Here is a 26,940-nt window from a genome sequence, read left to right on the forward strand (position 1 = left end):
GACCACTAACAGTGATTCCACCAAAAATCTCAGTGATTGGGCATTTAAGGGATAAGGGATCGGGCAGTCCTTATGATATCCTGGAATCATGTTGTTAAGGGCCTTGTAAATTAATACAAGAATCTTGAACCTGATCCAGTAATATATGGGCACCTAGTGTAAGCTTTTAAGCATTGGTGTTACGTGCTGGTGATACCGTCTGTCCCCATCAACAGTCTAGCTGCTGCATTTTGCACCAACTGGAGCTTCTGGACCAGGCACAAGAATAGCCACACATACAGTGCATTGCAATAATCAAGTCTTGAGGTGACGAATGAATGAATAACTGTGGCCCAAAATGGTCACAGTTGGCACACTAGCTATAGTTGGTAAAAGGTACTCCTAGCCACTAAGACTATCTGAGCCTCAAGTGACAAAGATGGATCCAGAAGCATACCCAAACTATGAACCTGTTCTTTCAGAGGGAGAACGCTATGCAGAACAGACAAATGGCCAATCTCCCGGACATGGGAGCTACCCACCCACAATGATCCATCTTCCTAGGGTTCAAGCTCAGTTTACTGGCTCTCATCCATTCCACAACTGCATCTAGACAATGTTCCAGACCATATTCAGCTTCTCCTAACTCAGATGTTATCGAGAAACTGAACTGTGTATCACACTTTGTCCTAAAACTCCTAATGACCAATCTCAATGGTTTCATATAGATTTTAAACAGCACTGGCAACAATCTGGCACACTATAAATTGTGGGGCCGACACACAGTCTTCCAATGCTATTTGCTGAACATGGTCTTGCAAGTAGGAACAGAACCACTATCAAACAGCCCCCCCAATACCCATCCCACAGAGTCAGTCCAGGAGAATACCATGGTCAAAACAGGACCATGAAACAGGAGGAGTGAAGCATCCCCACTGTCCTGCTGTCGATGCAAATCATCCATCAGGGTGACCAAGGGTTATTCAGTCCCCAAACTGCACCTGAATGCAGATTGAAACAGATTCAAACAGTCTGTATCCTCCAGAAATTCCTGTAACTCCAACCTAAAAGCCATTCAAAAATAATTTAAAAATGAGAGGGGCAGAGGGCTTTAGCAGGCTTAAAGGGGGTTTCTGGGGGCACTGTGATGTCCACAGTACCATGCAATGGCCCCAGGTATAAAGTCTGGAGGGCAGGCATGGGACTAGTGAATATCAGGACTGGAATGCATGTATATTGTGGGGTAGCATGGCATATATATTCATTGCCTATCTTTACTCTTTCAAAACCTCCATGTGAATGTGCCCAGGCAGGAAAAGATTCTTGCATTAGCTTCCTTCCATGCACTATACAACTAATTTAAAGTAAGAATACCGATATGCATATCTGTCAATATAGTACTTTATGAGGGTGCCATGTTGTGCAAAGAAAGAACGAAAGAAAAGATTTGATGGTAATATTCAGCATTCCAACCTTAATGGATTAAATTGCAAATTAATGGGATGAAATCTGTAATTAAGATTACAATGGCATTTTTCTTCAAGTTAAAGGTCCTTAACAAATTAGAACAATGACAGTACAAATAATGTCTATTCCGTTAAGTTCAATAATTTCAGTGCACAATAAATTTCTCAATTACCTTCAAACACCAAGACCACCAAGACAGACAATTGTTTTCATTCGTTGATGAAAGCATTTGTACATAACTGACTAGCACATTTTGAAGTGTGCCTGCTCCACGAGCTAGAGGAAGCCCCAGCTGACAAAGCGTCAAGGCGAGTTAAGCAGCAGAGCGAAAAGAGGGTAAGTAGCTCCCATTTATTCCATTATTTAATTGAAGTAAAACAGCTCAGAGCAATAACTAATAAGGGCAGCCCAAGGTCACCCTGAGCTAGGAGCCAAATCCTGAAAGAACCTATATCTTAGGAGACAGATCCTAGGAGAAGGAAGCGTATAGAAAGCTAGTTTTCAACACTACCCTAGCAGGAAAGCTTCAGGGGACACTGTAAACAAGGCTAAATTCCAGTCAGAGAGAAGGGGGAAAAGGAAACTCCACCAATACATACAGGGAGAGAGTCAGCTCAGTCCTTGCTAAAAAGGGCAGCTTCAGCCTTCCTGAAACACAACCACAAGCTCTGTTTGCCTAGGTTAAAGAAAGGTCAAGCTGTTCTAGGTGGGAAAACAACAAACACAAAAGACTTGCCTGGAAGGCGCAGCCCCTTGCTGAGATTAAAAGCAGCCAAAAGCTTAAACAGCCCCGCCCCTCGCTCAGGAAGGAAGCCTGCCTTCCTGCCTTCAAAGGAAGGAAGCCTGAGAGAATACTAAAGTGTTAAGCCCCAGCTGATAGTCATCAGCCTCAAGTAACACATCATTGGCTGGCAGCAGTAGCTGAGAGGAACCAGCCACACATATAAAGTCAGAGCACCCTAGCGAGGGAGCCTGCTCCACGAGCTAGAAGGAGCCCCAGCTGATGAAGCATCAAGGCGAGTTAAGCAGCAGAGCGAGTTCGGCAGCAGGGCAAAGAGGACAGGGCCCCCCACTCTGCCCGTCTGTTCCCTGACCTCAACTAAACCGCAGTCTCCAACCCACTGACATAATAAACCTTAAACAAAACTATGCAGGTAAGAAGCCAGCAGGGGTGTGGGGGCTTTCCAGTGTTTTGCACCGCCTGCAGCATGTACGACTATCTGCCTGTTGGACAGAACTCGTGGGTGTGCTCTCAGTGCAATGAGCTCCTGGCTCTCCGGGAACGACTTCATTTCCTTGAGGCCAAGGTGGCGGACCTGGAAAAGCTGAGAGAGGCAGAGAGGTGTGTGGAGAAGGCCTTCAGGGACGTTATAGCTGTGTCCCACTCCAACAATGATAGCTCTCCTGCTATCATGGAGAACGATGGTCTCGGGGAAGGAGAGCATCCAGCTGAGGAAGAGGGAAATGATCCCTTAGAAGGGACCCATTCCTTGGGGGATGAGCAGCTATCCTCTCGTGCCGAGGATATATCTCCAGGGGGTGGAGGGATCCTTGTAGTGGGTGATTCGATCATTAGGAACATAGACAGTGGGGTGTGTGATGGGCGTGTAGACCGCAAGGTGTTTTGCCTGCCTGGTGCGAAGGTTGCGGATATCGCCCATCGTTTAGATAGTTTGGTAGACAGTGCTGGGGAGGAGTCAGTGGTCGTGGTGCACGTTGGCACCAATGACATGGGGAAATGCAGCCGTGAGGTCCTGGAAGCAAAATTTAGGTTGCTAGGTAGGATGCTGAAAGCCAGGACCTCCAAGGTGGCTTTCTCTGAAATGCTACCGGTTCCACGCGCAGGACCAGCCAGACAGGCCCAGCTTCGCAGTCTCAATGCGTGGATGAGACGATGGTGTCGGGTGGAAGAGTTCGGATTTGTTAGGCACTGGGGAACATTTTGGGACAAGCCGGGCCTGTACAAAAGGGACGGGCTCCACTTGAACCAGAATGGAACCAGACTGCTGGCACTTAAAATTAAAAAGGTGGCAGAGCAGCTTTTAAACTGACTGAGGGGGAAAACCCGACAGGAGCTGAGAAAGGTCCGGTTCGGAATAAACCTCCCCCCTGGGATAAAAACCAAAGAAATGATGAAATTTTAAAAGGGGTAGGCCTAGAAGTAGGCATTGTGAGAGCAGGGGCACAGGATATAAATTCAGAACAGCAAAATTACCACAGGCCTAACCACGAGTGCCAAAGACACTTGAAGAGAGACACTGCTTACAAGTGCCTGTACGCTAATGCTAGGAGCCTGCGAACCAAGATGGGAGAACTGGAGTGCTTGGTCTTAGAGGAGAGCATTGATATAGTGAGCATAACGGAGACCTGGTGGAATGGAGAAAACCAGTGGGATACGGTTATCCCTGGATATAAACTATATCGGAAGGACAGGGAAGGACGTATTGGTGGCGGAGTTGCTCTATACGTGAAAGAAGGCATTGAATCCAGCAAGCTGGAAACCCCAAAAGAGGCAGACTCCTCCACAGAATCGTTGTGGGTGGTGATACCATGCCCCAGGAGGGACTTAATATTGGGAACAATCTATCGTCCCCCTGATCAAAATGCTCAGGGAGACCTTGAGATGAGATATGAAATTGAGGAAGCTTCCAAACTAGGAAATGTGGTAGTAATGGGTGACTTCAACTACCCGGACATAGACTGGCCGCATATGTGTTCCAGTCATGACAAAGAAGCAAAGTTTCTAGATATTCTAAATGACTATTCCCTAGACCAGTTGGTCATGGAACCGACCAGAGGGACAGCAACCCTGGACTTAATCCTCAGTGGGGACCGGGACCTGGTGCGAGATGTAAGTGTTGTTGAACCGATTGGGAGCAGTGACCACAGTGCTATTAAATTAAACATACATGTAACTGGCCAATTGCCAAGAAAATCCAACACGGTCACATTTGACTTCAAAAGAGGAAACTTCACAAAAATGAGGGGATTGGTAAAAAGAAAGCTGAAAAACAAAGTCCAGAGGGTCACATCACTCGAAAATGCTTGGAAGTTGTTTAAAAACACTATATTAGAAGCTCAACTGGAGTGCATACCGCAGATCAGAAAAGGTACCGCCAGGGCCAAGAAGATGCCAGCATGGTTAACGAGCAAAGTCAAGGAAGCTCTTAGAGGCAAAAAGTCTTCCTTCAAAAAATGGAAGTCTTGTCCGAATGAAGAAAATAAAAAAGAACACAAACTCTGGCAAAAGAAATGCAAGAAGACAATAAGGGATGCTAAAAAAGAATTTGAGGAGCACATTGCTAAGAACATAAAAACCAACAACAAAAAATTCTATAAATACATTCAAAGCAGGAGACCATCTAGGGAGACGATTGGACCCTTGGATGATAAGGGAGTCAAAGGTGTACTAAAGAACGATAAGGAGATTGCAGAGAAGCTAAATGAATTCTTTGCATCTGTCTTCACAGTGGAAGATATAGGGCAGATCCCTGAACCTGAACTAACATTTGCAGGAAGGGATTCTGAGGAACTGAGACAAATAGTGGTAACGAGAGAGGAAGTTCTAAGCTTAATGGACAATATAAAAACTGACAAATCACCGGGCCCGGATGGCATCCACCCGAGAGTTCTCAAAGAACTCAAAGGTGAAATTGCTGATCTGCTAACTAAAATATGTAACTTGTCCCTCGGGTCCTCCTCCGTGCCTGAGGACTGGAAAGTGGCAAATGTAACGCCAATCTTCAAAAAGGGATCCAGAGGGGATCCTGGAAATTACAGGCCAGTTAGCTTAACTTCTGTCCCTGGAAAACTGGTAGAAAGTATTATTAAAGCTAGATTAACTAAGCACATAGAAAAACAAGCCTTGCTGAAGCAGAGCCAGCATGGCTTCTGCAAGGGAAAGTCCTGTCTCAGTAACCTATTAGAATTCTTTGAGTGTGTCAACAAGCATATAGATAGAGGTGATCCAGTAGACATAGTGTACTTAGACTTTGAAAAAGCGTTTGACAAGGTACCTCACCAAAGGCTTCTGAGGAAGCTTAGCAGTCATGGAATAAGAGGAGAGGTCCTCTTGTGGATAAGGAATTGGTTAAGAAGCAGAAAGCAGAGAGTAGGAATAAACAGACAGTTCTCCCAATGGAGGGCTGTAGAAAGTGGAGTCCCTCAAGGATCGGTATTGGGACCTGTACTTTTCAACTTGTTCATTAATGACCTAGAATTAGGAGTGAGCAGTGAAGTGGCCAAGTTTGCTGATGACACTAAATTGTTCAGGGTTGTTAAAACAAAAAGGGATTGCGAAGAGCTCCAAAAAGACCTCTCCAAACTGAGTGAATGGGCAGAAAAATGGCAAATGCAATTCAATATAAACAAGTGTAAAATTATGCATATTGGGGCAAAAAATCTTAATTTCACATATACGCTCATGGGTCTGAACTGCCGGTGACCGACCAGGAGAGAGACGTCGGGGTTGTAGTGGACAGCACGATGAAAATGTCGACCCAGTGTGCGGCAGCTGTGAAAAAGGCAAATTCCATGCTAGCGATAATTAGGAAAGGTATTGAAAATAAAACAGCCGATATCATAATGCCGTTGTATAAATCTATGGTGCGGCCACATTTGGAATACTGTGTACAGTTCTGGTCGCCTCATCTCAAAAAGGATATTATAGAGTTGGAAAAGGTTCAGAAGAGGGCAACCAGAATGATCAAGGGGATGGAGCGACTCCCTTACGAGGAAAGGTTGCAGCATTTGGGGCTTTTTAGTTTAGAGAAAAGGCGGGTCAGAGGAGACATGATAGAAGTGTATAAAATTATGCATGGCATTGAGAAAGTGGATAGAGAAAAGTTTTTCTCCCTCTCTCATAATACTAGAACTCGTGGACATTCAAAGAAGCTGAATGTTGGAAGATTCAGGACAGACAAAAGGAAGTACTTCTTTACTCAGCGCATAGTTAAACTATGGAATTTACTCCCACAAGATGCAGTAATGGCCACCAGCTTGGATGGCTTTAAAAGAAGATTAGACAAATTCATGGAGGACAGGGCTATCAATGGCTACTAGCTGTGATGGCTGTGCTCTGCCACCCTAGTCAGAGGCAGCATGCTTCTGAAAACCAGTTGCCGGAAGCCTCAGGAGGGGAGAGTGTTCTTGCACTCGGGTCCTGCTTGCGGGCTTCCCCCAGGCACCTGGTTGGCCATTGTGAGAACAGGATGCTGGACTAGATGGGCCACTGGCCTGATCCAGCAGGCTCTTCTTATGTTCTTATGAAGTGTCCTTATCAGCTCACGTGGTGTGTTTTTATGAACGTTATTAGCTTATAAATTGGTTCCCAATGTTCTTAATAGGCACCCGAACAAAGAACTAATTAAATCTATAATTGTGGTCACCAAGTTAGATGACTTTAAAAAAGGATTAGACATATTCTTGGAGGATAAGGCTATCAATGGCTACTAACCCTGATGGATATGTTCTACCTCTATAGTCGGAGGCAGTATGCTTCTGAATATCAGTTGCTGGAAACTGCAGGAGGTGAGGGTGCTCTTGCACTCAGGTCCCACTTGTGGTCTTTCCATATGCATCTGGTTGGCTACTGTGAGCTGTGAGAACAGGATGCTGGACTAGATGGGCCACTGGCCTGGTCCAGCAGCCTCTCCTTATGCTCTTCTGTATAAATTTTAAGTGAGATAAGTAACAACCAGGGACAGTGGCTTTTTGGTAGCAGAACCCTATTATGAAACAATCTTCCCAAAGAGGTCTATCCAGCACCATCCTTGTTGTCTTTTTGGCACCAGGTGACTAACCTTTTGCTCAATCCAGGCCTTTTAAATAACATGTTTTATGTTCTGATCTCTCCGTTTTAAAATCCGTGTTTCACATTATATTTTAATTGCTTTAGGTGTCTTGTGAGTTTATCAGACAAACTATAAACATTCAGTTAATAAATAAGCATAAATCAATAAAGTCTTCTTAACAAGTTTTAATTGGGATGCAAGTCACAAATAAGTCTTTTGACATCTTCTTGTGTGCAGGTTCCAGCAACATTCAAAAGAATTTACACAAAGAGCCACATAAAAAAAGAGGGGAGTGTAAAAATAGCAATAGTTTGCTCTAAGAAAAGTTAGGCAAATGGTCTTAATTCATCACAAAAACATTCTATGTAATTGTAGATGAAATATTTTATATTAATTTAGAATCCATCAGAATCCATAGTATATAAGAATGTCATCTATAAAAAGTATTAGAGATGTCAACAAAGTTCACATTCATTGGCTTTGCCAGTTTAAATTATCTCTTAAATCTGAGGCAAGTATTTCAATCTGCAAATTCTTCTCAAGATTCAATGTTAATCCAAATTACCGCCCTGAGAGCCTTCGGGCTGTGGGCGGTATATAAATCGAATAAAATAAATAAAATAAATAAATAAATCCAATTTATGGGAGGCCAGCGGAAGCGAAGCCATCAGAGACAGAGTTGGTGCAAGGGGCCACCACATCCAACTGCTGCTCAGAGGCCTCTTGGAGGGGAGGATGCCGGCTGCACCAGCAACGGGTAGTGCAAGGAAACAGAATACATGTTTTCTTCTGCCACCCCTTTTCCGGGCATACTGGCTGCCAAGATGGAGGGTCGTGGGAGGGAGGCAAACAGAACCTAGCAGAACCTAGATGTTCCTTCCGTCTGTCTGTCTGTCCCCCCCACTCTCTCTCTCTCACTCTCTCTCACTCTCTCTCACTCTCTCTCACTCTCTCTCACTCTCTCTCACTCTCTCTCACTCTCTCTCACTCTCTCTCACTCTCTCTCACTCTCTCTCACTCTCTCTCACTCACACACACTCACACACACTCACACACACTCACACACACAGAATGCCCCTTTTGCAGGCCTTCCACTGGATTCCACAGACTCCCCTTATGCCAGACCAGGCTTCTCCAGCAGACCTTCAGCTAAGCTGGCCAGGTCCTGGCTCAGCTGCAGCTCAGCTGCAATGAGAGGCTTGTGTCGGCTCAGCCAGAGGCCCACCATATCCAACTCCCCTCAGCCCAGCATAAACAGCAGCTGGATTGTGCCCTAAATCATCTGCTCCCTTCTACCAACCCATCCGGCATACCTTCAACCCCCCCTTACCTTGCTGTAGCTCTGACAGCAGTAGTCTCCCCCACAAGTCTATTGAAAATCTATTTTAATAGCACAAAAAACTCATTAATGCTAATACCAGAGGTGTTTAGAGGTCAGAGAGAAATTTAGGGAGACCAGGTAATTTATTTAATCATCTAAATGTTAGGAACCATTGCTCCATCTATTAACTGCCAGAATAAGGACCAGGGGAAGAATGGTCTTTCCATTTTTATACGACAAGTTTGCACTTTATTGCTCATACATACCTGGTGCCGATTTATATGATGGTGCTTCAGGGATTCCATGAATTGGATAAATCCAACGGAGTCCCCGGATGATTTCATTCTCAGTTATTACAGTGCTGCTGAAGAATGTAAATAATATATACATGTGAATATAATTGCTGTAGAAAACGGATACAAGTGACATTTGCAATAAAATTAACTAACATTTCCAAAATTCCTTTAGTGGGATTGGCTTCCAGAAGGTGCTGCATTTTTTTTGAATCAGTAATATGCTCAATAAAAGGTTTTTTAAAAAAACAACACCCACTATAGAGAGAACTATAAGTAAAGAAGTCAATAAAATAGACTTGTTATTAAATGACCCTTGTCATTAAGGAACACAAAAGATAATAAAATGAATAATGTTTGAAGCTAATCATCATAGAAATCATTATTTTCAACTGGAATTGAGACTCGAAAATATTCTAAAGTTGTAGTTGGTTTTGCTATCATCCTATCCTCGATTATTTATTCTGCTTTTCTATAGATAACTATATTCAAAGCAGCTAACAGTTCTGAATTGTAAAGCATCACAAGTGATATTACAATTAATTCAAAATATGGACTACAAAATTCATAGTGCAAAGTATAGTGATTAAACAGTGCAGTACAACTAACAATCAGGAATCTGCCTAAACATGTGCATGTTAAGGACCCACCTAAATGCAGAAAAAGAAGGAAGCTGATGGATCTAACCCAGGACAGCATTCTGTAATTTTGTGCCATGATAAAAAAAGAAGGCTCCATGTTTCATGCCCATCAAAGAATCTCCCAATTCTGCCTGCTACATGATCTCTAACAGTGATGGAACACAGAACAGTGCCTCCAACAATTATCTTGAGGCACAGGAGCAACCCACACTCCACATGCAGCTCTGCCCTATTTTATGCAATCTGTAGCATCCCCTATTGCCAGCCAACTGAGCAGTGGGGAAGCTCAGATGATCAGCAGGAAAAGGAGGCGGGCCTGTAGATAAAGTTAAACTATCTGCAGCCCTGCCTCCTTTTCCCCTGATGCTCAGCTGATTGCGGAATACTTCTAATTGAGTATGAGTAGGTTCATAACCTAGTTAGAGCCTCTGAAATTTCAGTCTTTCATGTATTTGTTCAGTTGTAGGGTGTGGGAGAAAAGGCAGTGAGGATATGCGGCAAAACTTGGGCTAATCACAATGTGGGGATTCCTACATAAATCTGGGATTCAACAGTGGATGATGAAAGGGATGCATGCATTGTATATCCTGAGACTCTTAACTGTTGGGTTAGTAGGACAGAGATGTTAATTTACCCATATTTGCACCCATTCTTGGGAGTAAAGTGCTTTGAAATGCCTGCTTGCTCCTACATCTCTGGGTGAAAGAACTCCTGCATTTTTTCCCCATTTATCTTGCATGCATAGATTATAATGCACTTGTGGGGAGTTTTTAAAAACAATACTGGACTTATTTATTTATAAAATGTTATACTGCTTAATATAATAAAAGTCTAAGCAGTTTACATAAAAACAATAAAAATACAACAAAAATTCCCAACATCTAGATAAATACAAAACAACACTATATATCACAAATAAAAATGAGCAGTATACACACACATAAATGAAGAATCAAAATCCAGGAAAGACTGGGCAAACATACATTTTAATGAGGTGTATGAAGGTCACTACTGTCTCTGCCTCATGAATTACCAGAGGAAGCGCATTCCAGAAGGTAGGTGCTATTTCTGAGAAGGCCTGCTTTTGTGTTGTCACTAAGTGACAATCGTGACCAGCAGGCTCACATTGGAAGAGAGTAAAAGTCTGCTTGCTCTGTACCAGGGGATGCAGTCTTCTAGGTATCCTGATCCCAAGTTGTTTAGGGCTTGTAAATGTCAACAACAAAACCTTGAACTTGGCTTAATAGCTAATAGGCAGCTAGTACAGATTTTTCATCACAGGTGAAATATGTGTAAAGCTGGATGGTCCACTAAGCACCCTAGCAGCTGCATTTTACACTAGCTGCAGCTTCCAAGCCAGGCAAAAGAGAAGGCCCATATATAGTGCAATACAGAATTTGGCCTTCAAATTGACGGTCACAACAAGAAAATCTTTCCAGACTGCTTTTTTTGTTACTTATTATTTATTATTATTTGATTTATATCCCACCCTTCCTCCCAGTAGGAGCCCAGGGTGGCAAACAAAAGTACTAAAAACACTTTAAAATATCATTAAACAGACTTTAAAATATATTAAAACAAAACATCTTTAAAAACATTTTAAAAAGCTTTAAAACATCTTTTTTTAAAAAGAAAATGTTTTACAAACATTAAAAACCAATTACAACACATACACAGACTGGGATAAGGTCTCTACTTATCTACTAAAAGGCTTGTTGAAAGAAGGTCTTCAGTAGCTGCCAAAAAGATAACAGAGATGGTGCCTGTCTAATATTTAAGAGGAGGGAATTCCAAAGGGTAGGTACCACTACACTAAATGTCCATTTCCTATGTTATGTGGAATGGACCTCCTGATAAGATGGTATCTTCAGGAGGCCCTCACCTGCAGAGCACAGTGATCAACTGGGTATATAAGAGGAAAGACGGTCTTTCAAGTATCCTGGTCCCAAGCTGTATACGGCTTTGTAAACCAAAACTAGAACTTTGAACTTAGTCCGGTAGCTAATAGGTAGCCAGTGCAATTCTTTCAGCAGCAGGGTGATATATTGGTGATACCCTGCCCCAGTGAGCAGTCTCGCCGCTGCATTTTGCACCAGCTGCAGCTTCCGGACCAACCTCAAGGGTAGCCCCACACAGAGCCCAGCCTGGAGGTTACCAGTGCATGGACAACAGTGGTCAGACTATACCGGTCCAGAAATGGCCACGGCTGTCTTACCAGCCGAAGCTGGTAAAAGACACTCCTAGCCACTGAGATTACTTGCACCTCTAGCGACAAAGATGAATCAAGGAGCACCCCCAGACTACGGACCTGCTCCTTCAGAGGGAGTCCAACCCCATCCAAAGCAGGCAACTGACCAATTATCTGAAGTCAGGAATCACCAACACAGCATCTCCATCTTGCTAAGATTCGGACTCAGTTTATTGGTTCTCATCCAGCCCATCACCAAGTCCAGACAGCGGTCCAGGGCTTGCATGGCCTCTTCTGATTCAGGTTACAGAGAAATAGAGCTGGGTATCGTCAGCATAGTGCTGACACCTCGCCTCAAATCTCCTGATGACTGCTCCCAAGGGCTTCATATAGATGTTATACAGCATGGAGGACAAGATGGTACCCTGCGGCACCCCTCAGCACAACTGCCAGAGAGCCAAAAAACAATCACCCAATGCTATTCTCTGAAAATGACCCCAGAAATAGGATTGGAACTACTGTAAAAGAGTGCCTCCAATACCCATGTGACCAAGTCAGCTCAGAAGAATACCATGGCCAATGGTATCAAAAGCCACCAAGAGATCAAGTAAGAATAACAGGGTTGCACTCCCCCTGTCCTTCTCCTGATAATGGTCATCCATCAGGGTGACCAAGGACAATTCAGTCCCATAACTAGGCCTGAACCCAGACTGGGATAGGTCAAGATAATCTGTTTCATCCAAGAGTACCTGCAATTGCTGCACCACAACCCTCTCAATCACCTTCCCTAAAAAAGGGGTATTTGCGACCGATCGGTAGTTGTCACAAACCAATGGGTCCACGGTGGGCTTTTTCAGGAGTGGTCGGATCACCATCTCTTTCAAGGTGGCTGGAACCACTCCCTTCTGCAATGATGCATTGACCACATCCTGGATCCACACAGTCAAACCTCCTCATCAAGCTTTAACAAGCCAAGAAGGGCAAGGGTCGAAAGGACACTTAGCTGTTCGCATCAACAGTGGCTGACACTGACCTCAGTGGCTAGGAGTGTCTTTTACCAGCTTCAGCTGGTAAGACAGCTGCTGCTGTTTCTGGACCGGGATAGCCTGACAACTGTTGTCCACGCACTGGTAACCTCCAGGCTGGATAACTGTAACGTGCTCTGTGTGAGGCTGCCCTTGCCGTTGATCCAGAAGTTGCAGCTGGGGCAAAATGTGATGGCGAGACTGCTCAGTGGGGCAAGGTATTGCCAACATGTCACTCCGCTGCTGAAAGAATTGCACTGGCTGCCCATTTGCTACCGGGCCAAGTTCAAGGTTCTAGTTTTGGTGTACAAAGCCCTATACAGCTTGGGAGCAGGATACCTGAAAGACCGTCTTATCCCTTATATACCCAGTCGATCACTGTGCTCTGCAGGTGAGGGCCTTCTGCAGATACTATTTTATCAGGAGGTCCGTTCTGCACAACATAGGAAACGGACCTTTAATGTGGCGGCACCTACCCTGTGGAATCCTCTTCCCTTAAATATTAGGCAGGCGCCATGTCTGTTATCTTTTCATTCACTTTTTCTGTTAAACAGTTCAAAATAAAACTTTTTAAACGTTCTCTCTCCTTCAAAATGCCCAAGATTCCAGCAGCTGGGGTGAATGTGTGCTTCAGGCCTTGCTCTAATGGTGCCATAGGCCACTTCACTCCCCCATGTGTCTTTTCTATTGAAGACTTTCCTCTTTCAACAAGCCTTTTAAGCTGAGACCTATCCCAGTCTGCATCTATGTTGGAATTGCTTCTTAATATGTTTTTAAACGTTCTTTTTTAAAATGTTTTTAATCTTAGAAGATGTTTTCATAGCTTTTTTAAGCAATATTTTTGAAGATGTTTTGTTTTACTGTGTTTTAAAGTTTGTTTTTATGATGTTTTAATGTTTGTAGTGGGGGTTTTTTTTGCTGCCCTGGGCTCCTGCTGGGAAGAAGGGCGGATCCTTGGCACAGAGAAGATCCTCCGTGGCGCAGAATGGTAAGTGGCAGTAACGCAGCCGAAATCTCTGCTCACGGCCAGAGTTCGATTCCAATGGAAAGAGGAAGTCGAATCTCCGGTAAAAGGGGTCGAGGTCCACTCAGCCTTCCATCCATCCATGGTCGGTAAAATGAGTACCCGGCATATGCTGGGGGGTAAATCCCACCCCATATATACGGTCTGCCTAGTAAACGTTGCAAGATGTCACCCTAAGAGTCGGAAACGACTCGCACTACAAGTGTGGGGACACCTTTACCTTTTATTATTATTATTATTATTATTATTATTTCACCCTCTTGCATCAAACATTGAAGTTCTTTTTTGCAGATACAATAACACCCAGTGGATTAATCAGATAAAGTCCTGGCTTCATTTTAACCGTACCTGTTCCTGGTATTTTGCTCATGGTAAAACGCTAGAAAGAAAATACCAGAAACCTAACTACACTTGGTCTTTCTTTTATGGGAATCGCTTGTCCCTCTCCCTCCATCGCATCCCTGCTCTATATTTTCTTTGTGGCAATTCAGCCCACAAGACACTGCCTGCACACTGGGCTGGAACTTGTGCCTTATCCTATGTAACTCCAGGGTTCCAGGTGTTATGAAACCTGACCTCTTTCCAGGTGACCAATCTCGGAAGGTTTGTGCATCGCATCTGACGAGGTATTAATCTGTTGGCCACCCAAAACACTGGATTCCATTATTTCATGAGAACTCTGTTCCCTTGGCTTGGAGTTTCTGAGTTGGAGAAAACCATTGTCAATATTCCCGCTGAAATGGAGAAAGGGTTTAATGGGACCCTGAATGCCATTCTCAATCTTCAGCAAGAGGTTTCTTCTTTATCTCAGGTGGTTATTCAAAATCGGATGGCACTTGACATGCTCCTCACTCAACAAGGCAGAGCGTGTGCTGTCATAAACCAATCTTGCTGTTTTTATATTTACAAGTCAGGGCAAATTGCTGAAAATGTCAATGATGTTAAGGAGCCTGTAAATGGTTTTGCTAAAGTCAAAGAAGCAACAAAAATAGATTGGTGGGGATGGTTCCCATTTTTGGGTGGTTGGTTGGGGGATCTGCTCAAAACCCTGTTAAAATATCTGGTTATTAGCCTTATAATACTGGTAGTATCATATGTTATGATTCAACTGCTGTTATGTTGCATTAGCCAATGTGTTAAAAAGACTACAGAAGCACTGACACCCTCAGAAGTGAAACAGATGTATCTGGAACTGGAGTGTAGAAAAGAAGAAACGGAGCAAGAGGTATACCGAATGATGCAAATTGAGGTAGGACTTTTGGAAGTCTCAAATGGGGGAGTGAAGTGGCCTATGGCACCATTAGAGCAAGGCCTGAAGCACACATTCACCCCAGCTGCTGGAATCTTGGGCATTTTGAAGGACAGAGAACGTTTAAAAAGTTTTATTTTGAACTGTTTAACAGAAAAAGTGAATGATTCACTCTTATGGTCTGAGGGGATGGCATTGATTGATTGGTCTGCTCCTTCTGTTGCTAAGGCTATGTAGTATGTAGGGTAATAAAAGGCTGGGGCTAACTGTTGAGCAGCAGTTAGGGTGTGTGCTCTGCTCCAGCGAAGCACTTTGCTTAATAAACCACCTTAAATCAGGCTTTGGCTTCTTTATTGAGTCTCCCACAAAACAGAACCCATTGTAAATTTTCCACGACAGTGGAATAGCAGATTCCCAGCAGCCCCTCAAGGAATGACTTCAGTCACCGCAAAATGGGGCCTCACAGCCCTTTCCCACCACAGCATCCCAGAAGAACGCCATGCTCATTGAAATCACATGCGCTGAGAAGTTCTAGAGCAGTGTTTCCCAAACTGTTTTTATTTTTTTGTTGCTGGACTACAGTTCCCATAATTCCTGACCATTGGCCATGCTGGCTGGGGCTGATGGGAGTTGTAGTCCAGCAACAAAAAAATAAAAAAGTTTGGGAAACACTCAACAGCATTTCCTAGTGCATGCTATCCACTAGCTAGGGTAACCGAGGCAGTTACAGTTTGAAAAATCACATCTAACATTAGACTGGAATAGATATTAAAAATGGTTTCTTCCAGCAGTGCCTGGAGCTGAGTTGCCACAGCATGCTGAAACATCCTACTCAAATAAGGCAGGTTTGACATAGAGCAATAGCTATTCAAATCACCAGAATGAAGAGTAATTTTTTAAAGCGAGGATCCTAATATTGTCAGAGACCAGGAGTCAGATTGCTCTTCATCAGGTGATGGAAGCAAGGACTCTGTATCTTTATTTATTTCTGTGATTTATTTATCGCCCATCTGGCTGGAAACCGAGCCACTCTGAGCGATGTACAAAGTCATAATATATAAGTATCACAACATCAAAACAGCAATAAAACTAAAACAACAGGTAAAGGTCACCACAACAAAGTTCAACAAAGCTTCTGGCCCGCTTCTTGAAGGGGAAGGACATGTAGGGCCAGCCCTAGAGGTGCTGCTACCAGATGAACCTGTAGGGCAAGTACATGCACACACATACACTAGCCAGATAATATGGCACTGCCATCCTCTAACTCTAAAGGCTCCACTGTACAAGACCCTGGAAGACTTCAGCCTCCCCCACTCCAGCACAGTAGATTACTGGAGAGAGCTGGACCACTTTAAGTCAAGCAGCATCTTGCAGGTAGTATTAACAATCAGGCTGTACTTACTGCTATTACTATATATGGGCTCAGTTTGCTCCTTGCTGTAGCAGAACTCAAAACCCTGTGTTTTCCAGAGCACTGTACTGCCTCATCTTGCACCTGAATCTCATCTTGTCCTACATTCCCAGATGAGCCTTAACACATTGCAGAGCAGGACCATTATAACCTCTCTTATTAGCACAGGAATCAGACCCTCTCTAAGACAGACAATGACCACCCCCATGACACCAGACTATCTTGGTACCTCTAATCAGTCAAGACAGACACAGGCTGGGTGCACATATAGCTGATCTCATTCTTTCTAATTATCATGTCTATAGCCTCAGAGCGAACAAGCTGAAAGGTATCCATACCAGCCTGACCAGACAGAGCCATAGCTACATCTTGCACCAATACTATTGTAACTGTGGTGTCCAAGTCAGAATTGTATACAATGGCTTTATTCTTGAAGTGTTAGCAAACCAGTGACAGGGTGCCACGGAGAGTTCCACCAACTCCTTTCACTAGTCAGAAAATCTCTGATGGATCACACTGCACAGATTCAATTATAATGTCGTTTTCATCACTGCCACAGAGTAAGTCCTAACATGAGGTCCAACATGCATTTGGTTGGATTCAACTCTGCTTGTCCATCACTTGCACTGCAGCTGTCATCACAATCTTTTAATTGTCCTCAGCAACTCAGAAAACTATGGAGCCAGCCTGTCTCTTTGTTTTAAGGCAGAGCATCTGGGAGCAATCATGTCAATATTCCTGAGCCAACCACTTCAATTTCAGAGATCATCCAAGGTGCATCATTGTTATGATTTGTATTTTGTATTTTGAATAATGGAGAAAAGGTTCTTATAAAACAAAAATTCAGAGAAGGTTTACATTATTGAGGATAGCCAATACCATTTGTCTTTCTGCAGGATGGTTGCCTATGTGCTTACGCTTCAGAGGATTGAATTTCCTAAGGCAGGCAGAGAGGATACCTGGCAAACATAGCAGAATTGTATGGCTTCTCCCAGAGCTTGGAAGATTACTTTTAAAAAGTAATAAATTACAGTTACAGTTACATGGACCAAAAAAGTAGTAATTACTGTTACAATTACAATTGCTCTGAAAGTAACTGATTACTTTACTTTTCCTCCAAAGTAATCACTACAATTACATTTCAGATACTTTTTAAAAAAAGCCTACAAGGTGCTGGCCTTGGCTGCTGCACATCTAAGTAGCCTAAAACAACATTAAAAATAAACAAACACATACAGAGGTAGTAGAATAATTATTTTTATTCATAAGATAGCAATGGTGGTCTCTCCGCTGGTAAGGGTGGTGGGGAGGGAGGCTGAGGCCACTACTCAGATCTTTGCATGTCAAACCAAGTGCAACCCCCCCACTCAGCCAGCCAGCATAATTTCTCTCACTTAACCACCTCCCAGACCCTGCCCTGCCACCAACTAAGGGACACCCACTCAAGCAAACATTTTCCCCTGAGATGCAAAAAATTAAAATACTGCAAATGCAGCACAGTAGCCAGAAAGGGTAGTGGAGGCCACTTTGTGTGCCAAGCGCAAACACAGTATTCCCTCCCTCCCTCCCTCCCTCCCTCTCACACACACACACACACGTCATCTTTCACCTCCACAGTTCTTTATCTCCATTCTGCTGCTGCCTCCTTCTCCTCCTTTATCCATGTTCTTGACCTCCAGATTCTTTTTCCCTCCACTCCATTCTTCACCACCACTATCCATTTTTTAAAATAATTGTTTTCTCCACTCCACCCCATCTCACTCTCCGCCTCTTCCCTCGTCGCCTCCTGCCCATCCACAGAGCATGAGGAAAGAGCGACGCTGCACAGAAGCCCAGTTTGAGGCACATGATTTTCATCCACAAATCAGAGGAGCAGAAGACTTCCCCTGCTCCCCCCCCAAGTAATGCCCAAAAGTAATTCTGGAAACGTTACAATTACTCCACAAAAGTAGTAAAATTACTCCTAGTTCTATTACGGTCGAAATGTAAAGGAATTACCCACTCGTTACTCAAAAAAGTAATGAATTACAAGTAATTTGTTACTTGTAACTAGTTACTTCCAAGCTCTGGCTTCTCCCCACCACCACCACTTTTTCCAAGGGCAGAGAGAATACTATGATAGTTGCAATAGAACAAGCTACCAGCACCACACGTCTGCAAACTGAATAATATCAGTCTTATGTATAGCCATACAGAACTTCTGTAGGTTTGCAAAATTTGAAAAATCCAAAAGCGTTCTATACCCAGTAAGATCTAACAATGGCAACATTTATAGTAGTATATAAATATTATAATTTAAAAACTCTTCTAAAATGACAAGCTCAACAACTAAAATATTTACCTCATTGGTGCTTTGCTTAATTCAAAGTCCTCATCATAAGACCACTTTCCACCATCCATCTTCTCAACTTTAATAACCAACACAACTTCATACAGTTTCATGCATTGAGGTGCAAACAATACTGGAATATCCAACTTGCCTTTTGGAGGCAAAATTATTCCTAAAAAACAGGAAGTTAATTGAACACTTATTGTGAAATTTCTGGTTTGTCAACTAGTCATTATCAAGCCACACATTTACTTCTCTCATATACATTTAATGTCAGTTTCATGGAAAACACACTTGGTATAGCACTTCTCAAACTATGGGCCTTGTTCACTTGGCTAACATTTTGTAACTGATGGGTTCAGTAATTTTCAACATTCTTCAGCTCTGGGGATAGAATGTCTGAGAAGCCCTGTTTTTTGTATATAAGGAAGTACATTTAAATTGGTATATTTTAATTGGAGTATTGTAATATGGTGTTTTTCACAATTTACAGAGCCGTGTCTAGCTTCTAAAAGTTGAAATAGTGACAGCTAGACAGAGTTGTGGCAAACTTATCTAACCATTTTCATTCTGTAACAAATTACCTCTGTGACCTCCTAAATATGCAAAACAGATGGCATCAGAAATGCAAGTGTTACATTACAAAAGTAAAAATATATGTAAATGTTTCAGGTGCAAGGCATCAAGATACAATTTTCTTTACATAGTTTATTAGTGGTTTTCAGTGCATCTGTACACATGGACAACACCAAATGGTCAATATGGAAATCAAATGGATTATATAATTAGTAGTTCCATGCTTCTGTGAAAACAGAAAGCCAGCAGTGTTTTCCCTCTAGAACCAGAGTACAGAGATGCATAGAGCATCTCTTAGATATTGTTTTGTGAGTTATGAAGTTACCACAGCACAACCTCATGATGTTACAACAGTAGCTTGCATTATTTTACAGCAGTAGTGGGGAACCTTTGGCTGTCCAGATGTTGTTGAACTACAACTCCCATCAGCCTTAGCAAACATGGCCAGTGTCCAGGGCTGATTGACGTCGTAGTTCAGCAACATCTGGAGGACCAAACACGTATCTTATATGAACACCAACTGTTGAAAAACATGCCAGTGCTTTGAAACCTAAGAATGTGAGCAGAAGGAAGCTTGTAGATTTTACTGGGTCCTTCTCTCAAAGTATCCTCTTGCTGCACCCCTAAAAAGCCTCTCTGGGTGGTTGAGAGGTCTCTCTGAACAGTGTGGGTTGCAGGTGGAATATCCTAAAGTAGGGGAGGGCACCTTGCACATTCCAAGTAAATGCATGAATACAAGAATAGTTTAACATCAGAATATTTCCAGATATTACAGCTCCTTCATTTGATAGATATTACCACTGCCTGTGTTACACTACTGATGTGAGGATACTAGGGATGTACCCATGAAAAAAAGTTTCAGTTCCACATGGAAAGCCTATCTGGTTACGTGCAGATTTTTTGTTTTTAGGTGAGCTTCACACAAATCTAATCCTTAAAAACTGTAATGACTTTTTTGTAAAGTTAAATAAAAACAAGGTGATTTGAGGCCTGAATGCTTTTGCTTATGAGATTATCTGAGTTGCCTCTCTGTCTTCTCTTGGTAGTTTTAGAAAAGTAATTACAGCCACCGACAGACAGACAGAGAACACGTGGGCCCCTTGCCACTGCATGCATTGAAACAAATGTAGTAGCAGCAAGTCCCCATGGTAGCAACAGGTCTTGAGGTTGTGCCTATGCTCTTAAGGGGAATTGTACAGAAAAAAAACCATGGCTGCCTGATGACATGTCATCAAGTACTGTCACTCCTAGTAGCCATTGCTACATTTAAGCAATGTTCACAGCAGTGTGAGGTAGCTGTGCAAATAGGCAGGTGGGGAAACTGCCTGTTTGGGGAAGCAAATAGGGCTAGATGGAGAGTGGATATTTTGAAATGGATGTGAACAGAGAAAGGCAGGCCTTGGCTATTTCATAAGTGAATCCACATCTTGATAGAATCCAGCAATGTGCAAATTCTGTAGAAAACACCTAATTCAGTTCTCACATTGGCCAGCATGGGGAGAATCAGCCGAGCCCACACCTGAATTTGCTTTGCTGAATTCCTCTCCCCCCTAGAGTAGACTTTAGATTATTCGGATTAATATTTTTAGGCATCTAATCTAAGGAGTATGAAGTAATAGGTGGGAAACATGCTTAATATGTGTTCTTAGATGATATGGAATCCTACAAATGTTTGCATTCCTCTGCAATGGCAGTAACTGAAGCATATGGAACTACTTCAATACTTTAGGATTTTCTCCCATTCAACTCTTTTAGGAAGTACTATTTCAGGAAGATCCTACTTTAGATATGTGCACATAGGCACTTGAAATATAACCATTTCCCCAACAATATCAAATACTATTTTTCTGCTTCTTCAAATAAACAAAAGATCTGAAGTGGATGGAGATCAAAATCTCTAAAAGCAGATGACCACCTGGTTTGCATGAATGGCTGGCAAGGAGGTCTCCAAGCTGCTGTTTGCCTAATGCTGTAGAGCAAACCTGAAACAAATAACCTTTCTACTACAAATTTCCAGACAATGTATGTAACTGGGGAGTTGCATCTATGCAACTTGAAAAGGCAGCCAGAAGGAACTACTATGGTATGTATCCTACACTTCCCTTATAAAATTTGTCCAGCTTATGCTGTGTTGGGAGCATGAAGAAGTAGCAGTTCAAGCATTAAAAGTATGCTGCCGACTCACTCATGTTCTCACCTGCAATGACCTCAAACACAACCCCACAAGTGGGACTATGAGAACACTCAAAGAAACACAATAAACTTTTTTATCTATTTGATAATATGACTGTCATAAACCAAGAAAGAATATTTACCAGAGATAATATTTTTACAAGTGCTGATTGCCATTTCATGAGGCTTACATTTTATTGAAATCTGTGTACTTCCAACAGAAGCTTTGTAGGATTTAATTGATTAAAAGCTTGAATTTAAAAGCTGTTCTTGTGGTATTAAAGAAATACAAACTAAACAGTTGCTGTTTAGATGAGAAGAAATGGATTGAAAACTGATTTCAGTAATGAAATATGTAATTATACAGCCACAAGAGTGGTTATACAACCACAAGAGTGGCTGTATACAATAGCCAGCGGGGATTTTTCACATTCCAGAATGTTAAATTGAAAATACCCCCACATGCCATTCTGATACTTCCCATAAGCTCATTTCAAAACAGAACCTTAAAAGACCTGTAGTCCTGAACTCAGAAACGCTTGCTTAACAACCCTCTCAATTTTCATGACGATACACAAAACATTCAGAGAGAATAGACAGTTCAAAGTGTAAAAAGAGAGAAAAAACCTCCAGAGCCCATTTGGACTTTTTTCTCTGAGAATTCTCATAATCTGTTGAAATTCATTAAAAAGCAGCCATGTTCACAGAGTACCTGTAATCCTAATACTGATGTTGCCCCATACTCTGACCTTCATCTTCTGCAGTTTAAAAGTTAAGAAAATGCCTGGCTGATTTCTAATTAATTTAAGAAATTTTGGCTGGAACCCAATTATAACGTCGGGCATGCTCAGTAAGAACCAACTGTCAGTGTTCTAAAAGCCTCACAGCTGCTGGGCTTGGCTAATCAAGGGGCCACACCCACTCCAGACTTTGATTTCATTTAAGACAGTCATGGCTTCCCTCATAGAATCCTGGGAAGTGTAGTTTGTGAAGGGTACTGAGAGGAGACTCCTATTCCACTGACAGAGCTCCAGTGACCAGACTGGTTTAACAGTAAGCCACTCTGATTGAAGTCTGTGAGGGGAACTGGGTGTCTCCTAGCAACTCTCAGCACCCTTCACTAACTACACTTCCCAGGATTCTTTGAGAGAAGCCATGACTGTCCAAAGTGAAATAAAGGCCTGGTGTGGATGTGGCCAGGGACAGATTTATTTAAATTTGGGTGGGAGGCTACATGTGCCTCCTGTAGAACAAAAAGGTGGGGGAAAGGACGAAAAGCAATGATACTATTCACAATGTTTTCCTTTTGGAAAGTAAAGGGGCTTCCCTTCTGCCCAGTGCTCACCATCCCAATCTCCTCCCCTCCCCTCCCTGCCCCTCCCCTGGGTCAGTGTTGGACTACGACCTGGGAGACCAGGGTTCAAATCCCCACACAGCCATGAAGCACACTGGGTGACCTTGGGCCAGTCACTGCCTCCGAGCCTCAGAAGAAGGCAATGGTAAAACTACATCTGAATACCGTTTACCATGAAAACCCTATTCATAGGGTCAACGTAAGTCGGGATTGACTTGAAGGCAGTCCATTTCCATTTTCAAATATGATTGCACAGAAATAAATCCCATTGAACTCAAAAAGTATGCAAATGATCAAACTCACCTTCCCTTCTCCTTCCTCCTACCCCCCTGTTGCCCCTTCCTTCCCCTTCCTTTGCCCCTCCCTACCCATCCCCATCCCCTTCCAATCCCCTCCTTCCCCTTCCTCTTCCTCCTCCCTTTCCTCATCCCCATGGTCAGTTTTACCTATCTTAAGCATGATTGCAGGGAAGTAAATGCCATTGAACTCTATAAGCATGCAAATGATCAAACCTGCCCTCCCCCTTCCTTTGTCCCCTCCAATATGCTCCTTCCCCCTCCCCTCCCTCCCATGGTCAGTTTTTCCTATCCTAACCATCATTGTATAGGAGTAAATCCCATTGAACTCAATAAGCATGCAAATGATCAGACCTGCTTTCCCCCTCCTTCCCCTCTCCTCTCCCTTCCTCCTCCCCTCCCCTCTTCCTTCTTTCTCCTCCCCTGCCCACTCCAGCCCTCCCTCCCTCCGGTCACTTTTACCTATCCTAAGCATGATTGCACGGGAGTAAATCGCACTGAATTCAATAAACATGCAAATGAACAAACCTGTCCTTCTCCTCCCCTCCCCCTCCTGCCTGCTCCCATCCCAGTCCTCCCCTCTGCACTTCTTCCCCTCCCCTCCTCCTCCTCCCCTCCCCATCCCCTGTGGTCAGTTTCACCTATCCTAAGCATGATTGCAGGGGAGTAAATCCCACTAACCTCAATAAACATGCAAATGATCGATCCACTCTCAGCAAACTTGCACAAGATCCCATTTCCTACCTCCTGGATTAAAAAGCAGGGAAATTCACTAATAGGAAAAAAAACTTGCTGTTTAAGAACGTACCTATAGCCAAGAGATATGTCTATCAAACTTTAAAAAGCAGGGAAATTGGGTAGCTATAGTGAATGCACCAGGGGTGCAGGAGACCTGACCTCCTTGCTGAGATATTGGACTGCCCTACAAATTGGTCAAAATGCAAACACAATTTGGGTTGGTCTTTCACAGTCCAATCCACTTGCTGTGTAGCTTGGAAGAATTTGGTAACATGTGCCTCTCAGCATATGCTGAGTGGTGGCAACATCTGCAACCAGCCCAAAGAATAGAAAGAAGACATGCGCTGTGCTGATCTTGTTTTAGCAGGGAGGAAGCAACATTATGAAGACAGTTGATATAGTTCAGATGGTCACTTTAAATATGTCTAATTTCCTTTGCAATTTTAGTGAAGTTTCCTATAAGAAATCATTTTCTTTTGTTTCTGTTTCTGTGAAGATGTGAAGTACAGCAACACTTTGCAAAATTTACACTAAAAAAAACTCCAAATATAATTGTGGAATTATTTATTTATTACATTTGTATACCGCCCCGTAGCTGAAGCTCTCTGGGCTGTTTACAACAAATAATGGCACTGACTTCTGCAAAATAGTCTCCAGTGGACCTCAGGAGTGTCTCAATTTGCACAAGATAAAACAGTGGGAGGTGAAATATATTCTAGCAAAATTCTAAGTGTGTTCTATGTTTTTAATTGGCCGTACCCACCTTGCCTTAAATAAAGTAGTTTAAACATAGGAGGCTGAAAACGCATCCTCTTTTTTCCAACAGCTAGAGTCATTGCTGAAGTAGCAACATATTGTAATCAGTCTGATTTTTCATCAAACTGCAGTTTCAGATTCAACTGTTAATGCACCCAAAATAGAAATAGAACATAACCTCCAATTTGAAAAACAAAAGGCTGTCTTCACCGTCATGACATCGACCAATAAAATGGCTTTGAAATTAATAAAAATAAATTTGACACAGATTTCTAGGATGAATAATGAGGGAAATAAAATTTTCTAGTTTAGATTCTCTGTAGAAACATTAATAACACAGGAAAGACGCAAAGTAAGAAGAACACCAACAAACATACAAAAATACAATTCTCTATCTTTGGAGATGGCAAGTGTTGCCACCACTCACCATATGCTGAGAGGCACATGTTACCAAATTCTTCCAAGCTACACAGCAAGTGGATTGGACTGTGAAAGACCAACCCAAATTGTGTTTGTATTTTGACAAATTTGTAGGGCAGTACAATATCTCAGAGAGGAGTTCAGGTATCCTGCTCCCCTGGTGCATTCACTATAGCTGCCCAATTTCCCTGCTTTTAAAAGTTTGATAGAAATATCTGTGGGCTATAGGTATGTTCTTACACAGCAAGGTTTTTTGCCTATTAGTGAATAATGCTATTTATTCAGTTTTGAAAAGATGCCTGCTTAAAAAAGCAGCCCTTATACCTGCTGCTAAACCAAAAACAACAGTGATATATTCTGGGAAATATTCATTTAATTTACAATAAAAGGGCACATACAGCTAACGCTGTCATATACCAGATTAATGCCATGATTCTGTGCACCTTTTGTTAGAACTAAGTTGTGTTGGAGTCACATTAAGTTGTATAGAGGATAATAAGTTTAGGACTGAGGCATTTAAAGAATATATTGCCCCAAAGTATAGCTCTAGGAATAATCATACAGAAAATTACATTTTTAGTAAGTTAACTCTGAGACAATTTGTTATCCACCAATATTTTGAAAGTAAGTAACATCAAGATTTTTGCTAGAGAAAGATATAAACTCTCTCTCTCTGTGCTAAGGCATTATGTTTAGAACTTTGCACCCAATTATTCTATATATTTAGAGTTCTTTATATCAATAAAGTATTACAAACCAATATATTACATGAATAAAATGATTAATAATTTTGTCAACTCCAGTAGACCAATATTTTGTCGATATGCATGGTTTAGCGTAAAATGTTCATAAAATTGCTGGATGCTGTACATCACTCATTCAAATTCAAATAAACTGTTAAATCAAAAATGGCAAGAGAAGAGGTTCCAAAAGAGGACACTAAGAGCGACAGGGCCAAACTAGATGTTATGATAAACATGTGACTACTGATGTAAATGGCAGCCATGTGCCTACTTCTTCCTTCCCCCATTGTAACATTTTGTTCATCTTATTCACATCCTGACATTACAGCATTCTGCATTTCCCTGCCAACACTCCACACTGACTGGTGGTGGCAGAGCAATGCAAAATACTGTAACAGCAAGATACAAGTAAGTTATGCTAGACATTATGAAGTAGGGGATGATCAACACGTCCAACTGGTTTTGGAAAAGCAATGTTTATTGTAATGGCTGGTATGTCGCAGTACGACTTCCTGGAAGCACTCAAAGTCGTACTTCCTAACTATAAAAAGCTCAGTGATCCCCTCAATGTATTTTCATTCCAAAGAACATCACTGCCATACAGAAGTTAATTCCAAAAATGATAAAATCATGAATCAATAGCTCAGAGAACTGAGTGGCCGCTACTGTACATTTCCAGAACACCTCAATGGCTGCAATCTTATACAGACTTGCTTGTTAAGTCCCTTTGACCTCAATGCCTTTGAATGTCCACGAGTTCTAGTATTATGAGAGAGGGAGAAGAACTTTTCTCTATCCACTTTCTCAATGCCATGCATAATTTTATACACTTCTATCATGTCTCCTCTGACCCGCCTTTTCTCTAAACTAAAAAGCCCCAAATGCTGCAACCTTTCCTCGTAAGGGAGTCGCTCCATCCCCTTGATCATTCTGGTTGCCCTCTTCTGAACCTTTTCCAACTCTATAATATCCTTTTTGAGATGAGGCGACCAGAACTGTACACAGTATTCCAAATGCGGCCGCACCATAGATTTATACAATGGCATTATTGATATTGGCTGTTTTATTTTCAATACCTTTCCTAATTATCGCTAGCATGGAATTTGCCTTTTTGATCTGGCACCCAGTGTGTTCACAGCCTAAGTTTTGCTCCTCATTTTCCTAAG

General features: G+C 42.4%; 1 protein-coding gene across 1 annotated transcript in view; it reads right to left on the bottom strand.

Annotated features, from left to right (window-relative positions):
- LOC133385088 (cilia- and flagella-associated protein 47-like) overlaps positions 1–26,940 on the bottom strand; it is a 100,497-nt gene that overhangs the window by 45,077 nt on the left and 28,480 nt on the right. Inside the window, exons 3-4 of the mRNA XM_061627396.1 lie at positions 18,732–18,891; positions 8,826–8,923 (exon numbers count right to left, since the gene is read on the bottom strand). Coding sequence (XP_061483380.1) covers positions 8,826–8,923; positions 18,732–18,891 — 258 coding nt within the window. The remainder of the gene's footprint in view (positions 1–8,825; positions 8,924–18,731; positions 18,892–26,940) is intronic.

The sequence above is a fragment of the Rhineura floridana genome, chromosome 5 (genome assembly GCF_030035675.1).
Source record: "Rhineura floridana isolate rRhiFlo1 chromosome 5, rRhiFlo1.hap2, whole genome shotgun sequence".
In the NCBI taxonomy this organism is placed as follows: domain Eukaryota; kingdom Metazoa; phylum Chordata; class Lepidosauria; order Squamata; family Rhineuridae; genus Rhineura; species Rhineura floridana.